The sequence below is a fragment of the Mesoplodon bidens genome (genome assembly GCF_964165515.1).
Source record: "Mesoplodon bidens genome assembly, chromosome: 17".
NCBI lineage: Eukaryota > Metazoa > Chordata > Mammalia > Artiodactyla > Ziphiidae > Mesoplodon > Mesoplodon bidens.
In genome coordinates, this window is record NC_138174.1 from 23,324,722 (window position 1) to 23,342,661 (window position 17,940).

The 17,940-nt window shown below is 39.0% G+C and overlaps 1 protein-coding gene across 7 annotated transcripts in view; it reads left to right on the plus strand.

Annotated features, from left to right (window-relative positions):
* Positions 1-15,286, plus strand: part of ENOX1 (ecto-NOX disulfide-thiol exchanger 1) — a 332,135-nt gene extending 316,849 nt beyond the window's left edge. For 6 of the 7 annotated variants that reach the window (XM_081214789.1, XM_081214791.1, XM_081214790.1 and 3 more), the window contains one exon: positions 14,325-15,285. In XM_081214789.1, coding sequence (XP_081070915.1) covers positions 14,325-14,456 — 132 coding nt within the window. In that variant the 3' untranslated portion in view covers positions 14,457-15,285. Of the gene's footprint in view, positions 1-14,324 lie in introns of all 7 variants that reach the window. The other variant, XM_081214793.1, reaches the window with a different exon arrangement.
* The last annotated feature ends 2,654 nt before the right edge of the window (positions 15,287-17,940 follow it).

Here is a 17,940-nt window from a genome sequence, read left to right on the forward strand (position 1 = left end):
TGTTTTTAATTTATTTATTTTATTTTTGGCTGTGTTGGGTCTTCGTTGCTGTGCGTGGGCTTTCTCTAGTTGAGGCGAGCAGAGGCTAGTCTTCATTGAGGTGCGCAGGCTTCTCATTGCGATGGCTTCTCTTGTTGCAAAGCATGGCTCTAGACGTGTGGGTTTCAGTGGTTGTGGCACGTGGGTTCAGTAGTTGTGGCGCGTGGGCTCTAGAGCACAGGCTCAGTAGTTGTGGTGCATGGGCTTAGTTGCTCCACGGCACATGGGATCCTCCCAGACCACAGCTTGAACCTGTGTCCCCTGCATTGACAGGTGGACTCTCAACCACTGCACCACCAGGGAAGCCCGTTTGTAGAGTTTTTAATGATGGCCATTCTGACTGGTGTGAAGTGGTACCTCATTGTAGCTTTGTTGCATTTGTCTAATAATTAGCAGTGTTGAGTATGGTTCCATGAGTCTTTTGGCCACCTGTATATCTTCTTTGGAAAAATGTCCATATAGATCTTTTACCCATTTCTTGATTGGGTTGATTTTTTGTTGTTGAGTTGTATGAGCTGTTTGTGTATTTTGGAGATTAATCCCTTGTCAGTTGCATTGTTTGTAAATATTTTCTCCCATTCTGTAGGTTGTCTTTTCATTTTGTATATGGCTTCCTGTGCTATGCAAAAGCTTTTAAGTTTGATGAGGTCCTATTTATTTTTGTTTTTATTTCCATTACTCTAGGAGAGAGAGAAAAAAAAAACATTGCTGCAATTTATGTCAGAGAGTGTTCTGCCTATGTTTTCCTCTAGGAGTTTTATAGTATCCAGTTGTACATTCAGGTCTTTAATCCATTTGAGTTTATTTTTGTGTATGGTGTTAGAGAATGTTCTAATTTCATTTTTTTACATGTAGCTGCCCAGTTTTCCCAGCACTACTTATTAAAAAGACTCTTTTCTTCATTGTATATTCTTGCCTCCTTTGTTGTAGATTAATTGACCATAGGTGTGTGGGCTTATTTCCAGGCGTTCTATCCTGTTCCATTGATCTATATTTCTCTTTTTGTGCCAGTACCATACTGTTTTGATGACTGTAGCTTTGTAGTATAGTCTGAAGTCAGGGAGCCTGATTCCTCCAACTCCATTTTTCTTTCTCAAGATTGTTTTGGCTATTCGGGGTCTTTTGTGTTTCCATAAAATTTTAAAATATTTGTTCTAGTTCTGTGAAAAATGCCATTAGTAATTTGATAGGGATTGCATAGAATCTATAGATTGTCTTACATGGTATAGTCATTTTGACAATATTGATCCTTCCAATCCAAGAACACAGTATATCTTTCAATCTGTGTCATCTTCAATTTCTTTCATCAGCATCTTAACAGTTTTCGGTGTACAGGTCTTTTGGCTCCTTAGGTAGGTTTATTCCAGGGTATTTTATTCTTTTTGGTGTGATGGTAAATGGGATTATTTCTTTAATTTCTCTTTCTGGTATTTTGTTGTTACTGTATAGAAATGCAACAGATTTCTGTGTATTAATTTCATATCCTGAGACTTTACCAAATTCATTGATGAGGTTTAGTAAATACCTTCCTGGTAGCGTCTGTAAGATTTCCTATGTACAGTATCATGCCATCTGCAAATATAACAGTTTTACTTCTTTTCCAATTTGGAAAAGAAGTCTTTTATTTCTTTTTCTTCTCTGATTGCTATGGCTAGGACTTCCAAAACTTTGAATAAAAATGGCGAGAGTGGACATCCTTGTCTTGTTCCTGATCTTACAGGAAATGCTTTCAGCTTTTCACCAGTGATTATGATGTTAGCTGTGAGTTTGTCATATATGGCCTTTATTGTTTTGAGATATGTTTCCTCTGTGCCCACTTTCTGGAGAGTTTTTATCATAAATGGGTGTTGAACTTTTATCAAAAGCTTTTTCTGCATCTATTGAGATGATCATATGGTTTCTGTTCAATTTTTTAATATGGTGTATCACACTTATTGATTTGTGGATATTGAAAAGCCCCTTGATCCCTGGGATAAATCCCACTTGATTATGGTGTATGATCCTTTTAATGTATTGTTGGAGTCAGTTTTCTAGTATTTTTTAACATATTTATTGGAGTATAATTGCTTTACAATTGTGTGTTAGTTTCTGCTCTATAACAAAGTGAATCAGTTATACATATACATATGTTCCCAGATCTCTTCCCTCTTGCGTCTCCCTCCCTCCCAGCCTCCCTATCCCACCCCTCTAGGTGGTCACAAAGCACCGAGCTGATCTCCCTGTGCTATGCAGCTGCTTCCCACTAGCTATCTATTTTACGTTTGGTAGTGTATATATGTCCATGCCACTCTCTCACTTTGTCACAGCTTCCCCTTCCCCCACCACATCCTCAAGTTCATTCTCTACTAGGTCTGTGTCTTTATTCCCGTCTTACCCCTAGGTTCTTCATGACATTTTTTTATCCTTCTTAAATTCCATATATATGTGTTAGCATACGGTATTTGTCTTTCTCTTTCTGACTTCCTTCACTCTGTATGACAGAGTCTAGGTCCATCCACCTCATTACAAATAGCTCAATTTCATTTCTTTTTATGGCTGAGTAATATTCCATTGTATATATGTGACACATCTTCTTTATCCATTCATCCGATGATGGACACTTAGGTTGTTTCCAGCTCCCTGGCTATTGTAAATAGAGCTGCAATGAATATTTTGTACATAACTCTTTTTGTATGGTTTTCTCAGGGTATATGCCCAGTAGTAGGATTGCTGGGTCATATGGTAGTTCTATTTGTAGTTTTTTAAGGAACCTCCATACTGTTCTCCATAGTGGCTGTACCAATTCACATTGCCATCAGCAGTGCAAGAGTGTTCCCTTTTCTCCACACCCTCTCCAGCATTTATTGTTTGTAGATTTTTTTGATGATGGCTATTCTGACTGGTGTGAGATGATATCTCATTGTAGTTTTGATTTGCATTTCTCTAATGATTAATGATGTTGAGCATTCTTTCATGTGTTTGTTGGCAGTCTGTATATCTTCTTTGGAGAAATGTCTGTTTAGGTCTTCTGCCCATTTTTGGATTGGGTTGTTTGGTTTATTGTCATTGAGCTGCATGAGCTGCTTGTAAATTTTGGAGATTAATCCTTTGTCAGTTGCAAATATTTTCTCCCATTCTGAGGGTTGTCTTTTGGTCTTGTTTATGGTTTTCTTTGCTGTGCAAAAGCTTTGAAATTTCATTAGGTCCCATTTGTTTATTTTTGTTTTTATTTCCATTTCTCTAGGAGGTGGGTCAAAAAGGAACTTGCTGTGATTTATGTCATAGAGTGTTCTGCCTGTGTTTTCCTCTAAGAGTTTGATAGTTTCTGGCCTTACGTTTAGGTCTTTAATCCATTTTGAGCTTATTTTTGTGTATGGTGTTAGGGAGTGATCTAATCTCATACTTTTACAGGTACCTGTCCAGTCTTTCCAGCACCACTTATTGAAGAGGCTGTCCTTTCTCCACTGTACATTCCTGCCTCCTTTATCAAAGATAAGGTGACCATATGTGCGTGGGTTTATCTCTGGGCTTTCTATCCTGTTCCATTGATCTATATTTCTCTTTTTGTGCCAGTACCATACTGTCTTGATTACTGTGGCTTTGTGGTACAGTCTGAAGTCAGAGAGCCTGATTCCTCCAGCTCCGTTTTTCTTTCTCAAGATTGCTTTGGCTATTCGGGGTCTTTGGTGTTTCCATACAACTTGTGCAATTTTTTGTTCTAGTTCTGTGAAAAATGCTACTGGTAGTTTGATACGGATTGAATTCAATCTGCAGATTGCTTTGGGTAGTAGAGGCATTTTCAGAATGTTGATTCTTCCAATCCAAGAACATGGTATATCTCTCCATCTTTTGTATCATCTTTAATTTCTTTCATCAGTGTCTTATAATTTTCTGCATACAGGTCTTTTGTCTCCTTAGGTAGGTTTATTCCTAGATATTTTATTCTTTTTGTTGCAGTGGTAAATGGGAGTGTTTTTTTGATTTCATTTTCAGATTTTTCATCATTAGTGTACAGGAATGCCAGAGATTTCTGTGCATTAATTTTGTATCCTGCTACTTTACCAAATTCATTGATTACCTCTAGTAGTTTTCTGGTAGCATCTTTAGGATTCTCTATGTATAGTATCATGTCATCTGCAAACAGTGACACCTTTACTCCTTCTTTTCCAATTTGGATTCCTTTTATTTCTTTTTCTTCTCTGATTGCTGTGGCTAAAACTTCCAGAAGTATGTTGAATAAGAGTGGTGAGAGTGGGCAACCTTGTCTTGTTCATCTTAGTGGAAATGGTTTCAGTTTTTCACCATTGAGGATGATGTTGGCTGTGGGTTTGTCACATATGGCCTTTATTATGTTGAGGAAAGTTCCCTCTATGCCTCCTTTCTGCAGGGTTTTTATCATAAATGGATGTTGAATTTTGTCGAAAGCTTTCTCTGCATCTATTGAGATGATCATATGGTTTTTCTCCTTCAATTTGTTAATATGGTGTATCACATTGATTGATTTGCATATATTGAAGAATCCTTGCATTCCTGGAATAAACCCCACTTGATCATCGTGTATGATCCTTTTAATGTGCTGTTGGATTCTGTTTGCTAGTATTTTGTTAAGGATTTTTGCATCTATGTTCATCAGTGATATTGGCCTGTAGTTTTCTTTCTTTGTGACATCCTTGTCTGGTTTTGGTATCAGGGTGATGGTGGCCTCAGATAATGAGTTTGGGAGTGTTCCTTGCTCTGCTATATTTTGGAAGAGTTTGAGAAGGAAAGGTATTAGCTCTTCTCTAAATGTTTGATAGAAATCTCCTGTGAAGCCATCTGGTCCTGGGCTTTTGTTTGTTGGAAGATTTTTAATCACAGTTTCAATTTCAGTGCTTGTGATTGGTCTATTCATATTTTCTATTTCTTCCTGATTCAGTCTTGGCAGGTTGTGCATTTCTAAGAGTTTGTCCATTTCTTCCAGGTTGTCCATTTTATTGGCATAGAGTTGCTTGTAGTAATCTCTCATGATCTTTTGTATTTCTGCAGTGTCAGTTCTTCTCCTTTTTCATTTCTAATTCTATTGATTTGAGTCTTCTCCCTTTTTTTCTTGAAGAGTCTGGCCAATGGTTTATCAATTTTGTTTATCTTCTCAAGGAACCAGTTTTTAGTTTTATTGATCTTTGCTATTGTTTCCTTCATTTCTTTTTCATTTATTTCTGATCTGATCTTTATGATTTCTTTCCTTCTGCTAACTTTGGGGTTTTTTTGTTCTTCTTTCTCTAATTGCTTTAGGTGCAAGGTTAGGTTGTTTATTCGAGATGTTTCCTGTTTCTTAAGGTAGGATTCTATTGCTATAAACTTCCCTCTTAGAACTGCTTTTGCTGCCTCCCATAGGTTTTGGGTTGTCGTGTCTCCATTGTCATTTGTTTCTAGGTATTTTTTGATTTCCTCTTTGATTTCTTCAGTGATCAGTTTGTTATTAAGTAGTGTATTGTTTAGCTTCCATATGTTTGTATTTTTTACAGATCTTTTCCTGTAATTGATATCTAGTCTCATAACATTGTGGTCGGAAAAGATACTTGATACAATTTCAGTTTTCTTAAATTTACCAAGGCTTGATTTGTGACCCAAGATATGATCAATCCTGGAGAATGTTCCATGAGCACTTGAGAAAAATGTGTATTCTGTTGTTTTTGGATGGAATGTCCTATAAACATCAATTAAGTCCATCTTGTTTAATGTATCATTTAAAGCTTGTGTTTCCTTATTTATTTTCATTTTGGATGATCTGTGCATTGGTGAAAGTTGGGTGTTAAAGTCCCCTACTATGAATGTGTTACTGTCAATTTTCCCTTTTATGGCTGTTGGTATTTGCCTTATGTATTGAGGTGCTCCTATGTTGGGTGCATAAATATTTACAATTGTTATATTTTCTTCTTGGATCGATCCCTTGATCATCATGTGGTGTCCTTCTTTGTCTCTTCTAATAGTTTTTATTTTATAGTCTATTTTGTCTGATATGAGAATTGCTACTCCAGCTTTCTTTTGGTTTCCATTTGCATGGGGTATCTTTTTCCATCCCCTTACTTTCAGTCTGTATGTGTCTCTAGGTCTGAAGTGGGTCTCTTGTAGACAGCCTATATATGGGTCTTGTTTTTGTATCTATTCAGCCAGTCTGTGTCTTTTGGTGGGAGCATTTAGTCCATTTACATTTAAGGTAATTAATTATCGATATGTATGTTCATATTCCCATTTTCTTAATTGTTTTGGGTTTGTTATTGTAGGTCTTTTCCTTCTCTTGTGTTTCTTGCCTAGAGAAGTTCCTTTAGCATTTGCTGTAAAGCTGGTTTGGTGGTGCTGAACTCTCTCAGCTTTTACTTGTCTGTAAACGTTTTAATTTCTCCATCAAATCTGAATGAGATCCTTGCTGGGAGAGTAATCTTGGTTGTAGGTTTTTCTCCTTCATCACTTTAAATATGTCCTGCCAGTCCCTTCTGGCTTGCAGAGTTTCTGCTGAAAGATCACCTGTTAACCTTATGGGGATTCACTTGTGTGTTATTTGTTGTTTTTCATTTGCTGCTTTTAATATGTTTTCTTTGTATTTAATTTTTGACAGTTTGATTAATATGTGTCTTGGCGTGTTTCTCCTTGTATTTATCCTGTATGGGACTGTCTGTGTTTCCTAGATTTGATTAACTATTTCCTTTCCCACATTAGGGAAGTTTTCAACTATAATCCCTTCAAATATTTTCTCAGTCCCTTTCTTTTTCTCTTCTTCTTCTGGAACCCCTGTAATTCGAATGTTGGTGCGTTTAAATGTTGTCCCAGAGGTCTCTGAGACTGTCCTCAGTTCTCTTCATTCTTTTATCTTTATTCTGCTCTGCAGTAGTTATTTCCACTATTTTATCTTCCAGGTCACTTATCTGTTCTGCCTCAGTTATTCTGCTATTGATCCCATCTAGAGTATTTTTAATTTCACTTACTGTGTTGTTCATCATTGCTTGTTTCATCTTTAGTTCTTCTAGGTCCTTGTTAACTGTTTCTTGCATTTTCTCTATTTTATTTCTATGATTTTGGATCATCTTTACTATCATTATTCTGAATTCTTTTTCAGGTAGACTACCTATTTCCTCTTCATTTGTTAGGTCTGGTGGGCTTTTATCTTGCTCCTTCATCTGCTGTGTGTTTTTCTGTCTTCTCATTTTGCTTATCTTACTGTGTTTGGGGTCTCCTTTTTGCAGGCTGCAGGTTCGTAGTTCCCGTTGTTTTTGGTGTCTGTCTCCAGTGGCTAAAGTTGGTTCAGTGGGTTGTGTAGGCTTACTGGTGGAGGGGACTAGTGCCTGTGTTCTGGTGGATGATGCTGGATCTTGTCTTTCTGGTGGGCAGGTCCATGTCTGGTGGTGTGTTTTGGGGTGTCTGTGGCCTTATTATGATTTTAGGCAGCGTCTCTGCTAATGGGTGGGGTTATGTTCCTGTCTTGCTAGTTGTTTGGCATAGGGTGTCCAGCACTGTAGCTTGTTGGTCGTTGAGTGAAGCTGGGTGCTGGTGTTGAGATGGAGATCTCTGGGAGATTTTCGCCATTTGACATTATGTGGAGCTGGGAGGTGTCTTGTGGACCAGTGTCCTGAAGTTGGCTCTCCCACATCAGAGGCACACAGCACTGACTCCTGGCTGCACCACCAAGTGCCTTTCATCCACGCAGCTCAGAATAAAAGGGAGAAAATGTGGAAAGAAAGGAAGAAAGAAAGAGAGAAAGAGAGAAAGAGTGAAAGAGAGAAAGAGAGAGAGGGAGGGAGGGAGGAAGGGAGGAAGGAAGGGGATAAAATAAAATAAAGTAAGATAAAATAAAGTTATTAAAATGAAAAATAATTAAGAAAAAAAATTTTTTAAGAAAAAAAAACAAAAAAATGGATGGATAGAACCCTAGGACAAATGGTGAAAGCCAAGCTACACAGACAAAAGCTCACACAGAAGCATACACATACACACTCACAAAAAGAGGAAAAAATAATAAATCTTGCTCTCAAAGTCCACCTCCTCAATTTGGGATGATTTGTTGTCTATTCAGGTATTCCACAGATGCAGGGTACATCAAGTTGATTGTGGAGACTTAATCCGCTGCTCCTGAGGCTGCTAGGAGAGATTTCCCTTTCTCTTCTTTGTTCGCACAGCTCCCGCTGCTCAGCTTTGGATTTAGCCCCGCCTCTGCACGTAGGTCGCCTGAGGGCATCTGTTCTTCACTCAGACAGGATGGGGTTAAAGGAGCAGCTGCTTCGGGGGCTCTGGCTCACTCAGGCTGGGGGGACGGATGGGTGAGGATGCGGGGTGAGCCTGCGGCGGCAGAGTCCGGCAGGACGTTGCACCAGCCTAGGCACGCCGTGCGTTCTCCCGGTTAAGTTGCCCCTAGTTTCCTAGTATTTTGTTGAGGATTTTTGCGTCTATGTTCATCAGTGATACTAGCCTGTAGTTTCCTTTTTTTGTGGTATTTTTGTCTGATTTTGGTATCACGGTGATGGTGGCCTCATAGATGGAGTTTGGGAGTGTTCCTTCCTCTACAATTCTTTGGAATAGTTTCAGAAGGATAGGTGTTAAGTCTTCTCTAAACGTTTGGTAGAATTTGCCTGCAAAGCCATCTGGCACTGGACTTCTGTTTGTTGGGAGTCTTTTAATCACTGATTCAATTTCAGTACTGGTAATTGGTCTGTTCAAATTTTCCATTTCTTCCTGGTTCAGTCTTGGGAGATTGTACCTTCCTCAGAATTTGTTTATTTCTTCTAGGTTGTCCATTTTATTGGTGTATAGTTGCTCGTACTAGTCTCATCCTCTGTATCTCTGTGGTGTTGGTTGTAACTTCTCCTTTTTCATTTTTAATTTTATTGATTTGGGCCTTCTTTTTTTCTTGGTGAGTCTGGCTAAAAGTTTATCAATTTTGTTTATCTTTTCAAAGAACCAGCTTTTAGTTTCATTGATCTTTTCTACTGTTTTCGTAGTCTCTATTTCTGCTCTGTTCTTTATGATTTCTTTCCTTCTACTAACTTTGGGTTTTGTTTGTTCCTCCTTCTCTAGTTGCTTTAGGTGTAAGGTTAGGTTGTTTATTTGAGATTTTTTTGTTGTTGTTCCCTGAGATAAGCTTGTATCACTATAAACTTCCCTCTTAAAATTCTTTTTCCTGTGTCCCATAGGGTTTAGAATGTAATGTTTTTGCTTTCACTTATCTCTATGTATTTTTTTAATTTCCTCTTTGATTTCTTCAGTGATCCATTAGTTATTTAGTAGTATCTTGTTTAGCCTCCACGTGTTTATGTTTTTTTCATGTAGTTGATTTCTAATCTCATAGTGCTGTGCTTGGAAAAGATGCTTGATATGATTTCAGTTTTTCTTAAATTTACTGAGGCTTGCTTTGTGGCCCAACATGTAATCAATCCTGGAGAATGTTCCATGTGCACTTGAAAAGAAAGTGTATTCTGATGCTTTTGGATGGAATCCTCTATAAATATCAATTAAGTCCATCAGGTCTAATGTGTCATTTAAGGCCTGTATTTCCTTATTGACTTTCTGTCTGGATGATCTGTCGATTGATGAAAAGTCCCTCACTGTTACTGTTGATTTCTCCTTTTATGGCTGTTAGTATTTGCCTTATATATTGAGGTGCTCCTATGTTGGGTGCATATATATTTACAATTGTTATATCTTCTTCTTGGATTGATCCCTTGATCCCTGTGTAGTGTCCTTCTTTGTTTCTTGTAACAGTATTTATTTTAAACTCTATTTTGTCTTCTGTGAGTATTGCTGCTCCAGCTTTCTTTTGATTTCCATTTGGGAATACCTTTTTTCCCTCCCCTCACTTTCAGTCTGCATGTGTCTCTAGGTCTGAGAAGTGGATCTCTTGTAGACAGCTCATAAACAGATCTTGTTTTTGTATTCATTCAGCCAGTCTGTGTCTTTTGGTTGGGACATTTAATTCATTTACATACGGTAGTTATCAACATGTATGTTCTTATTGCCATTTTGTTAATTGTTTTGGATTTGGTTTTGTAGGTCTTTTTTCTTCCTTTCTTCTTTTGTTCTCTTGTGATTTGATGACTGTCTTTAGTGTTGTGTTTGGACTCCTTTTTCTTTTGTGTGTGTGTATCTACTATAGATTTTTTTTTGTTTGCAGTTACCATGAGGTTTTGATATAGTAGTCTATATATATGTACATAATTGTTCTAAGTCACTGATCTCTTAATTCCAAATGTGTTTCAGATATCCTGCATTTGTACTCTCCTCATGATTACTGGCTTAGATATATTTGTGTGTAGATGATTTCCTACCTTTACTGTATGTTTGCCATTACCAGTGAGCTTTCCCATTTTGAATTTTCTTGTTTCTAGTTGTGGCATTTTTCTTTCCACCTGGAGAAGTTCCTTTAGCATTTCTTGTAAAGCTGCTTTGGTGGTGCTAAGTTCTTCTAGAGTTTGCTTGACTGTAAAGCTTTGGATTCCTTTGTCAAATCTGAATGAGAGCCTTGCTGGGTAGAGTATTCTTGGTTGTAGGTTTTTCCCTTTCATCACATTAATTCTATTGTGCCACTCCCTTCTGGCCTGTAACATTTCTGCTGAAAAATCAGCTGATAACCTTATGGGGATTCCTTTGTATGTTATTTGTTGCTTTTCTCTTGTCAATTTAATATTTTTTCTTTGTCTTTAATTTTTGTCAATTTGATTACTGTTTCTTGGCATGCCTGAGACTCTCTTCCTGGACTTAGGTGACTGTTTCCTTCCCCATGTTAGGGAAGTTTTCAGCTTTTATCGCTTCAAATATCTTCTCAGGCCCCTTCTCTCTCTCTTCTCCTTCTGGGACCCCTATAATGCGAATGTTGTCCCAGAGGTCTCTTAAACTGTCCTCACTTCTTTTCATTATTTTTTCTTTATTCTTCTCTGTGGCAGTTATTTCCACCACTGTGTCTTCCAGCTCACTTATCCATTCTTCTGTTTCATTTATTCTGCTATTGATTCCTTCTAGTGTTTTTCATTTCAGTTATTGTATTCTTCAACTCTGTTTGGTTGCTCTTTACATTTTCTAACTCTTTATTAAAAACTCGTAACTTCTCGCTCTGTGCATCCATGCTTTTCCTGAGTTCTTGGCTCATCCTTGCAATCATTACTCTGAATTCTTTCTCGGGTAGATTGCCTATCTCCATGTCACTTAGTTGTTCTTCTGGGGTTTTATGTTGTTCCTTCATCTGAAACATATCCCTCTGCCATCTCATTTTGTCTAAATTTCTATTTGTATGTTTATGTATGTGGAAGGTTAGTTATGTTTCTTAACCTTGGAGAAGTGGCCCTCTGTAGGGGATGTCCTATGTGTCCCAGCAATACACTCCCTTCTTGTCACCGAAGGGCCAGGGGACCAGCTGGTCCCAGGGTAGGTTCTGATCTGCGTTTGCTGTCTTGGTTCCGCATGCTGCTGGATCCTAGTTCTCTTGCTTCTAATGTCTGCCCCCTGGTGGGTGGGGCTGGCCTAGAGGCTTGTGCAGCCTTCCTGGTGGGAAGGGCTGATGCTTGCCCACTGGTGGTGGGTGGGACTGGGTCTTGGCCCTCTGCTGGGCAGGGCCATGTCAAGGGGCATGTCTAGAGGTGGCTGTGGGATCAGGAAGCCTTTAGGCAGCCTGTCCACTGACAGGTGGGGCTCTGTTCCCGCCATGTTGGTCATTTCACCTGAGGCGTCCCAGCACTGAAGCCTACAGGCGCTTGGGGCCAGGTCTTAGTGCCAAAATGGCAGCCTCCAGGAGAGCTCACGCCAATGAATATTCCCCAGTACCTCTTCCACCAGTGTCCTTGTCCCCACAGTGAGCCACAGCTGCCCCCTGCCTCCCCAGGAGACCCTCCAAGACCAGCAGGTAGGTCTGACCCAGGCTCCTATGGAGTCACGGCTTTTGCCCTGGGTCTTGGTGCACACAAGAAATCGTGCGGGCCCTCCAAGAATGGAGTCTCTGTTTCCTCTGGTCCTGTGGAGCTCCTGCACTCAAGCCCCACTGGCCTTCAAAGCCAAATGCTCTGGGCAGTCCTCCTCCCAATGCCAGACCCCCAGGCTGGGGAGTCTGACATGGAGCTCAGAACTCTCACTCCTGTGGGAGAACTTCTGCAATATAATTGTTCTCCGGTTTGTGGGTCGCCCACCCAGGGGATATGGGATTTGATTATTTCGCAAGTGTGCCCCTTCTACCATCTCGCTGAGTTTCTTCTTTATGTCTTTGGATTAGAATATCTTTTTTGGTAGGTTCCAGTCTTTTTTATCAATGGTTGTTCAGCAGTTAGTTGTGATTTTGGTGTGCTCATGTTAGGAGGTGAGCTCAAGGTCCTTCTATTCTGCCATCTTCATGATGTACATATTCTTAATTACTGATTGATAGATTTTTTTTTTACAAACCAGTGCCATATCAACAGGCTCAACAGCACCCCTTCACAGTAGTAATAAGGAAGTCTAATTGTGCATCCATAACAGAACTTCCTTCAGCACCAACTGGGTAACCACTGGGATTCTGAGCGATGCAGGATGCCTCAGCAACACTGGCAGGAGTCCTTGTCCAGCTCCTAGAAGCTGTATGTGTCCTTGAATCATGGCTGCCTACCTCTGTCTTCAAAGCCAGCCATGGCAAGATAAGTCCTTCTCACCTTGCCATCCATCTGGTCTTCTGACCCAGTTTGCTGGTATTTTGTTGAGACTTTTTGCATCTATATTCATCAAAGATATTGGCCTGTAATTTTCTTTTTTTATATTGTCTTTGTCTGGTTTTGGTATCAGGGTGATGGTGGCTTCATAGAATGACTTCAGGAGTATTCCTTCTTCAATCTTATGGAAGAGTTTGAGAAAGATGAGTATAAGTTCTTCTTTGTATGTTTGGTAGAATTGCCCAGTGAAGCCATCTGGTCCTGGACTTTTGTTTGCAGGGAGGCTTTTTTTTTTCTTTTTTAATTACGGACTCTATTTCATTTCTAGTGATCAGTCTGTTCGAAATATCTATTTCTTCTTGATTCAGTTTTGGTGGGTTGTATGTTTCTAGAAACTTGTCCATTTCTTCTAGGTTATCCAATTTGTTGGTATATAATTGTTCATAGTATTCTTTTATTACAGTTTTTTGTATTTCTGTGGTATCAGTTGTTTGTTTGGTCTCTCTTAATTGGTTGTTTTGGGTTTTTTTGCCACATGGCGTGTGTGTGGGATCCTTGTTCCCTGACCAGGGGTCGAACCCACACCCCCTGCATCGGAAGTGCAGAGTCTTAACCACTGGACCACCAGGGAAGTCCCTGGTCTCTCTTAATTGTTAAATGGAAAGTAAAGTATAGACTGTAAAATGATATCCATACAGTGATTGTACCAAGAAAAATAATGAGGTCTTATTCACTGAACATTTCTCTGTGCCCAAATCTGTGCTAAGCCAGTAGTCTTCACACATCCTTACTAAATGTTGTCATCCCCACTTGTTGAGACTTACTTAGAAAAACTATCTTGGTAGGGTCATTTGGATCATAACAATAGTATGATATGGAATTTAAACAGAAATCTCAGACCTCCATTTCCAGGATCTCAGTCAACTTGCTATTTGAGATCCCTATATATATATGCATGGATTAGGATTCAAACACAGAAGAAAAAAAAAAGAGCAATGGATGCATTAGAGTAAAAGGGTTGTGGTTGTTTTGTTCTTTATTTAAGAAAAGATGAATTACTGATATAAAAATATATGTAATAAAAGTTGGGAGAAGAAAAAAAAAACTGCATTTTAAAAACCTACCTGGGTTTTATGACTGGATGGACCTTGAGACTTTTATTGCTGTGGGTGCTGTGGTTCATTTTTATTCCTAAACCTTTATGGTCTTCTGGTCCCTGTGAAAGTTAAGAGAAAGTTAGGGTGGCAAGAAATCCACCGACATGCCCTCTGGCCCTCACCAAGTTAGATAAAAGTGCTGCCCTTTGTATCAGGGGAGTGGTAGCTTTCCCCAAGTGGTGATCAGTTTGCTCTGAGCCATCTTAAATCCCACCCCATCTCTTTTTTTATCTAGGGAGGGCTGTTCAGGCACAGTGCTGTCAGTAAGGTAGCCATCCATACGAAGGGTGAACCTGAAACTTTGCACCCACTTGTCTCATGCCCCCCTCCCACCAGCTGCCCAGGAGATGATGAAGCTAATCACATTCAGCCCTTTAACTTGTGCTCCTTTTATAAGAACGTTACTTTACAGCCTAGTAGGAAACTACTTGTTTGTCTCATTGGGAAAGCATGTCCTCACTCAACCCCCTGCCTCCTTGTTCCCCAAAAGTGATTTTTCTTCCTTTCTAACAAACAGATATCTGCAAACGAAATCGAAATGCTTTTGATGAGGTTGCCACGCATGTTTAAACAGGAATTCACAGGCGTGGGAGCAACGCTGGAAAAAAGGTGGAAGTTGTGTGCCTTTGAAGGAATTAAAACTACCTAACTGTGAAGAGCAGCAAAGTCTCTGGATATGAAACTGCCTGAACCCAGCCAGGGCTGTACAGTGTGAGCCCAGGAGGTTTGGGGCTGGTCCAGCGCAGGACCTTTATGGAGCCATCAGAGCCTGACTTTAGTTACATCTGTGGCGTTCTCTTGTGAGTGGAAATATAATTGTGTACCAGTTCCCTAAAACAAACAAAGATTCATACTGTGACAGATCTGTTTGCTATGAAAACCAACGATTGCACAGTCATGATGGCAAAACCTTAAAATATGCTACATTTGAGAATAGCTCACCAAGTAAAATATTTAAAGTTAATGATGGTGTGGCAATGGTTCTTGCTAGGCTACAGAGTTGTTGTATATGTAATCTATAGCTGAAATCATTCAATGACATTTTCCTGAAAGTCTTTCTGTTTTAGTAAAAAAAAAAAAAAAGAGAGAGCGAGAGAGAGAGAAAAAAAGTAATTTTACAGTGAGGAAAAAATATCATACCAAAAGAAAACTTGAATATGTGTCTGAACAGTTACTGTATTTTGTAAATTAAGTTATATGCTGTTCTAGGGACTTCTGCCTTATTGAAGAGGCAGAAGATGTGATTGGACTCCTTGAGAATGCTTTACCAAGAATATTATTTTTCTAATGTAACAATTCTCCATCATAAGTTCTTTTAACATGGACTGCATAACACTTTTCATAAAATGTAAATAAAAGAAAAACTAGTGCTACTGTCTTGTACTTGGTATAAAATTCAGGTTTCTGCATCAAAATAAACATTCAGTACATATTCCTGTTACAAATTTTATAGCAAAGATATTAATTTTTTTCAATAAATATGACTTCTACCATATTGGTTTTGCAAATTGTTCTTTGAAATATTTTCATTCTTCCTTAAGAAATATGTTTCACATTATTCAGTCCCATCTCACAGACCATCACTTTTAAATGATTAAATAAATGCATGAGTGACATTGAGACAAAACGTTATTTCAAACAGGAATATATAAAAATCATAAACTGGAAAGTACTAAGAAAAGGAGATTATACAGCATTAGGATAGATAGTATTTGAAAATACCAAGATGATATGACATCCAACATAAATTTTACCATTGTTTTGTGTCCTCATGCAGAGGAACAAAGTAGCCAATTAATATTATTAATTCCTGGATTTACTTATTTGTATGTTTTCTGGAATACACACAAGCTAGAAAAGGAATTAAAGAATTCACACTTGGACCAACAGTTTAGAGAGAATTTGGGCTTCCCTTCTTTAATTACAAGTAGACTAGGGCTTTAAATTGTATCTCCTTCCTGCTTCCTTACGTAAAAATTATTTTAAAAAGACAAGTGTTCAAGATATTAATTTTAAATGACACATTTTTTTTTAGAAAAACAGCTGAACAGTGAATGTTCTTTGAAATTCTGAAAAGAGATTCATAATTCCCTATTGGACATTATTGTCCTCAGGCTCTTTTTATTGAGCCCTGATAAATTGAGGTTCTTATTCATGCCTCCCTTAAATATCTACACATATGTTATGTTCAGGCTCAGTGCTAAACCCATGAATACGGAGCTGAGTAAGAAAGGACCCACCCCCTCCCACCCGCAGTGAGCTCACAGTTCAATGGGGAAAAGACATTTTCCCGGAAGTGTCTATGTGATGTGAGCCACGTAACAGGTAAGATGTGACAACAGAGCTAGGGGATTCAAACTAAATATCAATGTCATAGTAAATGTTGAAATACTTGAGGCCTTCCCGTTACCACCTGTTAATGCCCACTACCACCCTCATCCCGACACATTTATCCAGAGCGAGCTAGCTACTGCTTACGTTACTACTGACTGAAGTTTCTTCATTTTCTGTTCAGTCCAGCGTTATCAGGGTAAGCAAGAGAAGTGAAGCATGCCAACTTTTATCAAAGCATTTTAGGAAATTGTGGCAGCTTTAGAAGGCTGTCTAGTTTTCTATTCCTTAGCCAAAGGAAAGCCAGAACAGGTTTTGGATACTAGAGAAAGTCAGATGCTTGTACCATTGCCATTTTGGAAAGCTCTGATGTGAATTCAAACTGTACCTCTGTTACGTAAAGCCAGCAATTTTAAAGCAATAGTTTTACTGGCCACTTGAACTCTTTGTACACAGTGCCGATTTGTTTAAAAAAAAAAACCAGAAAAAAAATATCAAATAAAACATGAGAACATTTTAAGACTTCAAAAAAAGTCAGCAGACACAAATAAGGATACAACAGTCGGAAAGGAGACGACCTCATTTACAGATAACGTTACTGTAAAATAGAAGACCTAAGAGGTTCACCTGAAAAATAATTAGAAAAAACGAATCCTGTGAAGTGGCAGTTATAAAGTAGGGACACAAGGGAAGGTACCACAATCTAGACTATCTGCAAATTGAAAGTCTGGTAGATGTTTTCAAATGTGCATTCATACTTCCAAGTATTGCCTGTAGTCACTTTAGCCGAAGGATACACCGCACAGGGTAAACCTAGCTTAGAGCTCTGATTAGGAAGAGTTGGTGCAACCTTATTTTAGATCTGACAAAAAGACACCACTTTCTAACTTCTTCAATTGTGCAAATAACTTATTTTTGCAGGAAAAAAAACCTTCTAAATTATTTCACCCACATTCTGGTTTCAGATGGGACTTTAGAGATCACCTGGGGAAGGAACTAACAGTGGTACCTTTGAGGGCTGTCTACATATGTCTGTCACCCCATCCTCCCTAATCATCGGGATAACCCTATACAAGGATAGTATTATTGTCCTCATTGGTCACACAAGGAGAATGAGGCTCAGGAGTTCTAACAATTCAGCCCAATTTGCACAGTTAGAAAATTCTGAATATGGGATTTGAAACCAGGACCCAATGACTCCAACACATGTTCTTCTCTTCACTACATCATGCTTCTAGTTCAGTCTACCCCACTCCTCCTGTGAGCCCGATGCCCATGCAGTACCTTTGGATCACCGATTTTACTCTCCTTTATTCTCCACCATCCCCTGCACGTGCATACAAGTGGGGAAACTCCGGCCTTTCTCTCCTAAATCTACCCAATAACAATTCAGTGTTCTTGGATTCTAAGAAGCAGCAGAGCATTGAAAGTTTGGAAATCCTTGTAACCTGGCCCCAACAGGGCTCTCTGGCTTGCTTTTTCACTGCTCCCCTGAGTAGGGCTAACATTTTTTGCCTCTCTGCTTTTGCTCATATCTTTCTATGTGAAGGAAAAGACCTTATGCACATCTAGTTGTCAAAATTTGACACAGCCTTAAGAGGAAAACACAAAGACCCTCCTCAGCCGTGAAGCTTTTCTCCATTCCCCAGAAGTTATTTCTCCAGCCTCTGCACGGCCATCCCACATTGACTATTTCTTAAGGCATTTACTGCCCAGCTGTCTTTGCTTCATCTCCCCGTTAGACCACAAGTTCTTTGAGGGATCCAAGCATGTCTCGTTTACTTTGAATTATTTCTCAGAGT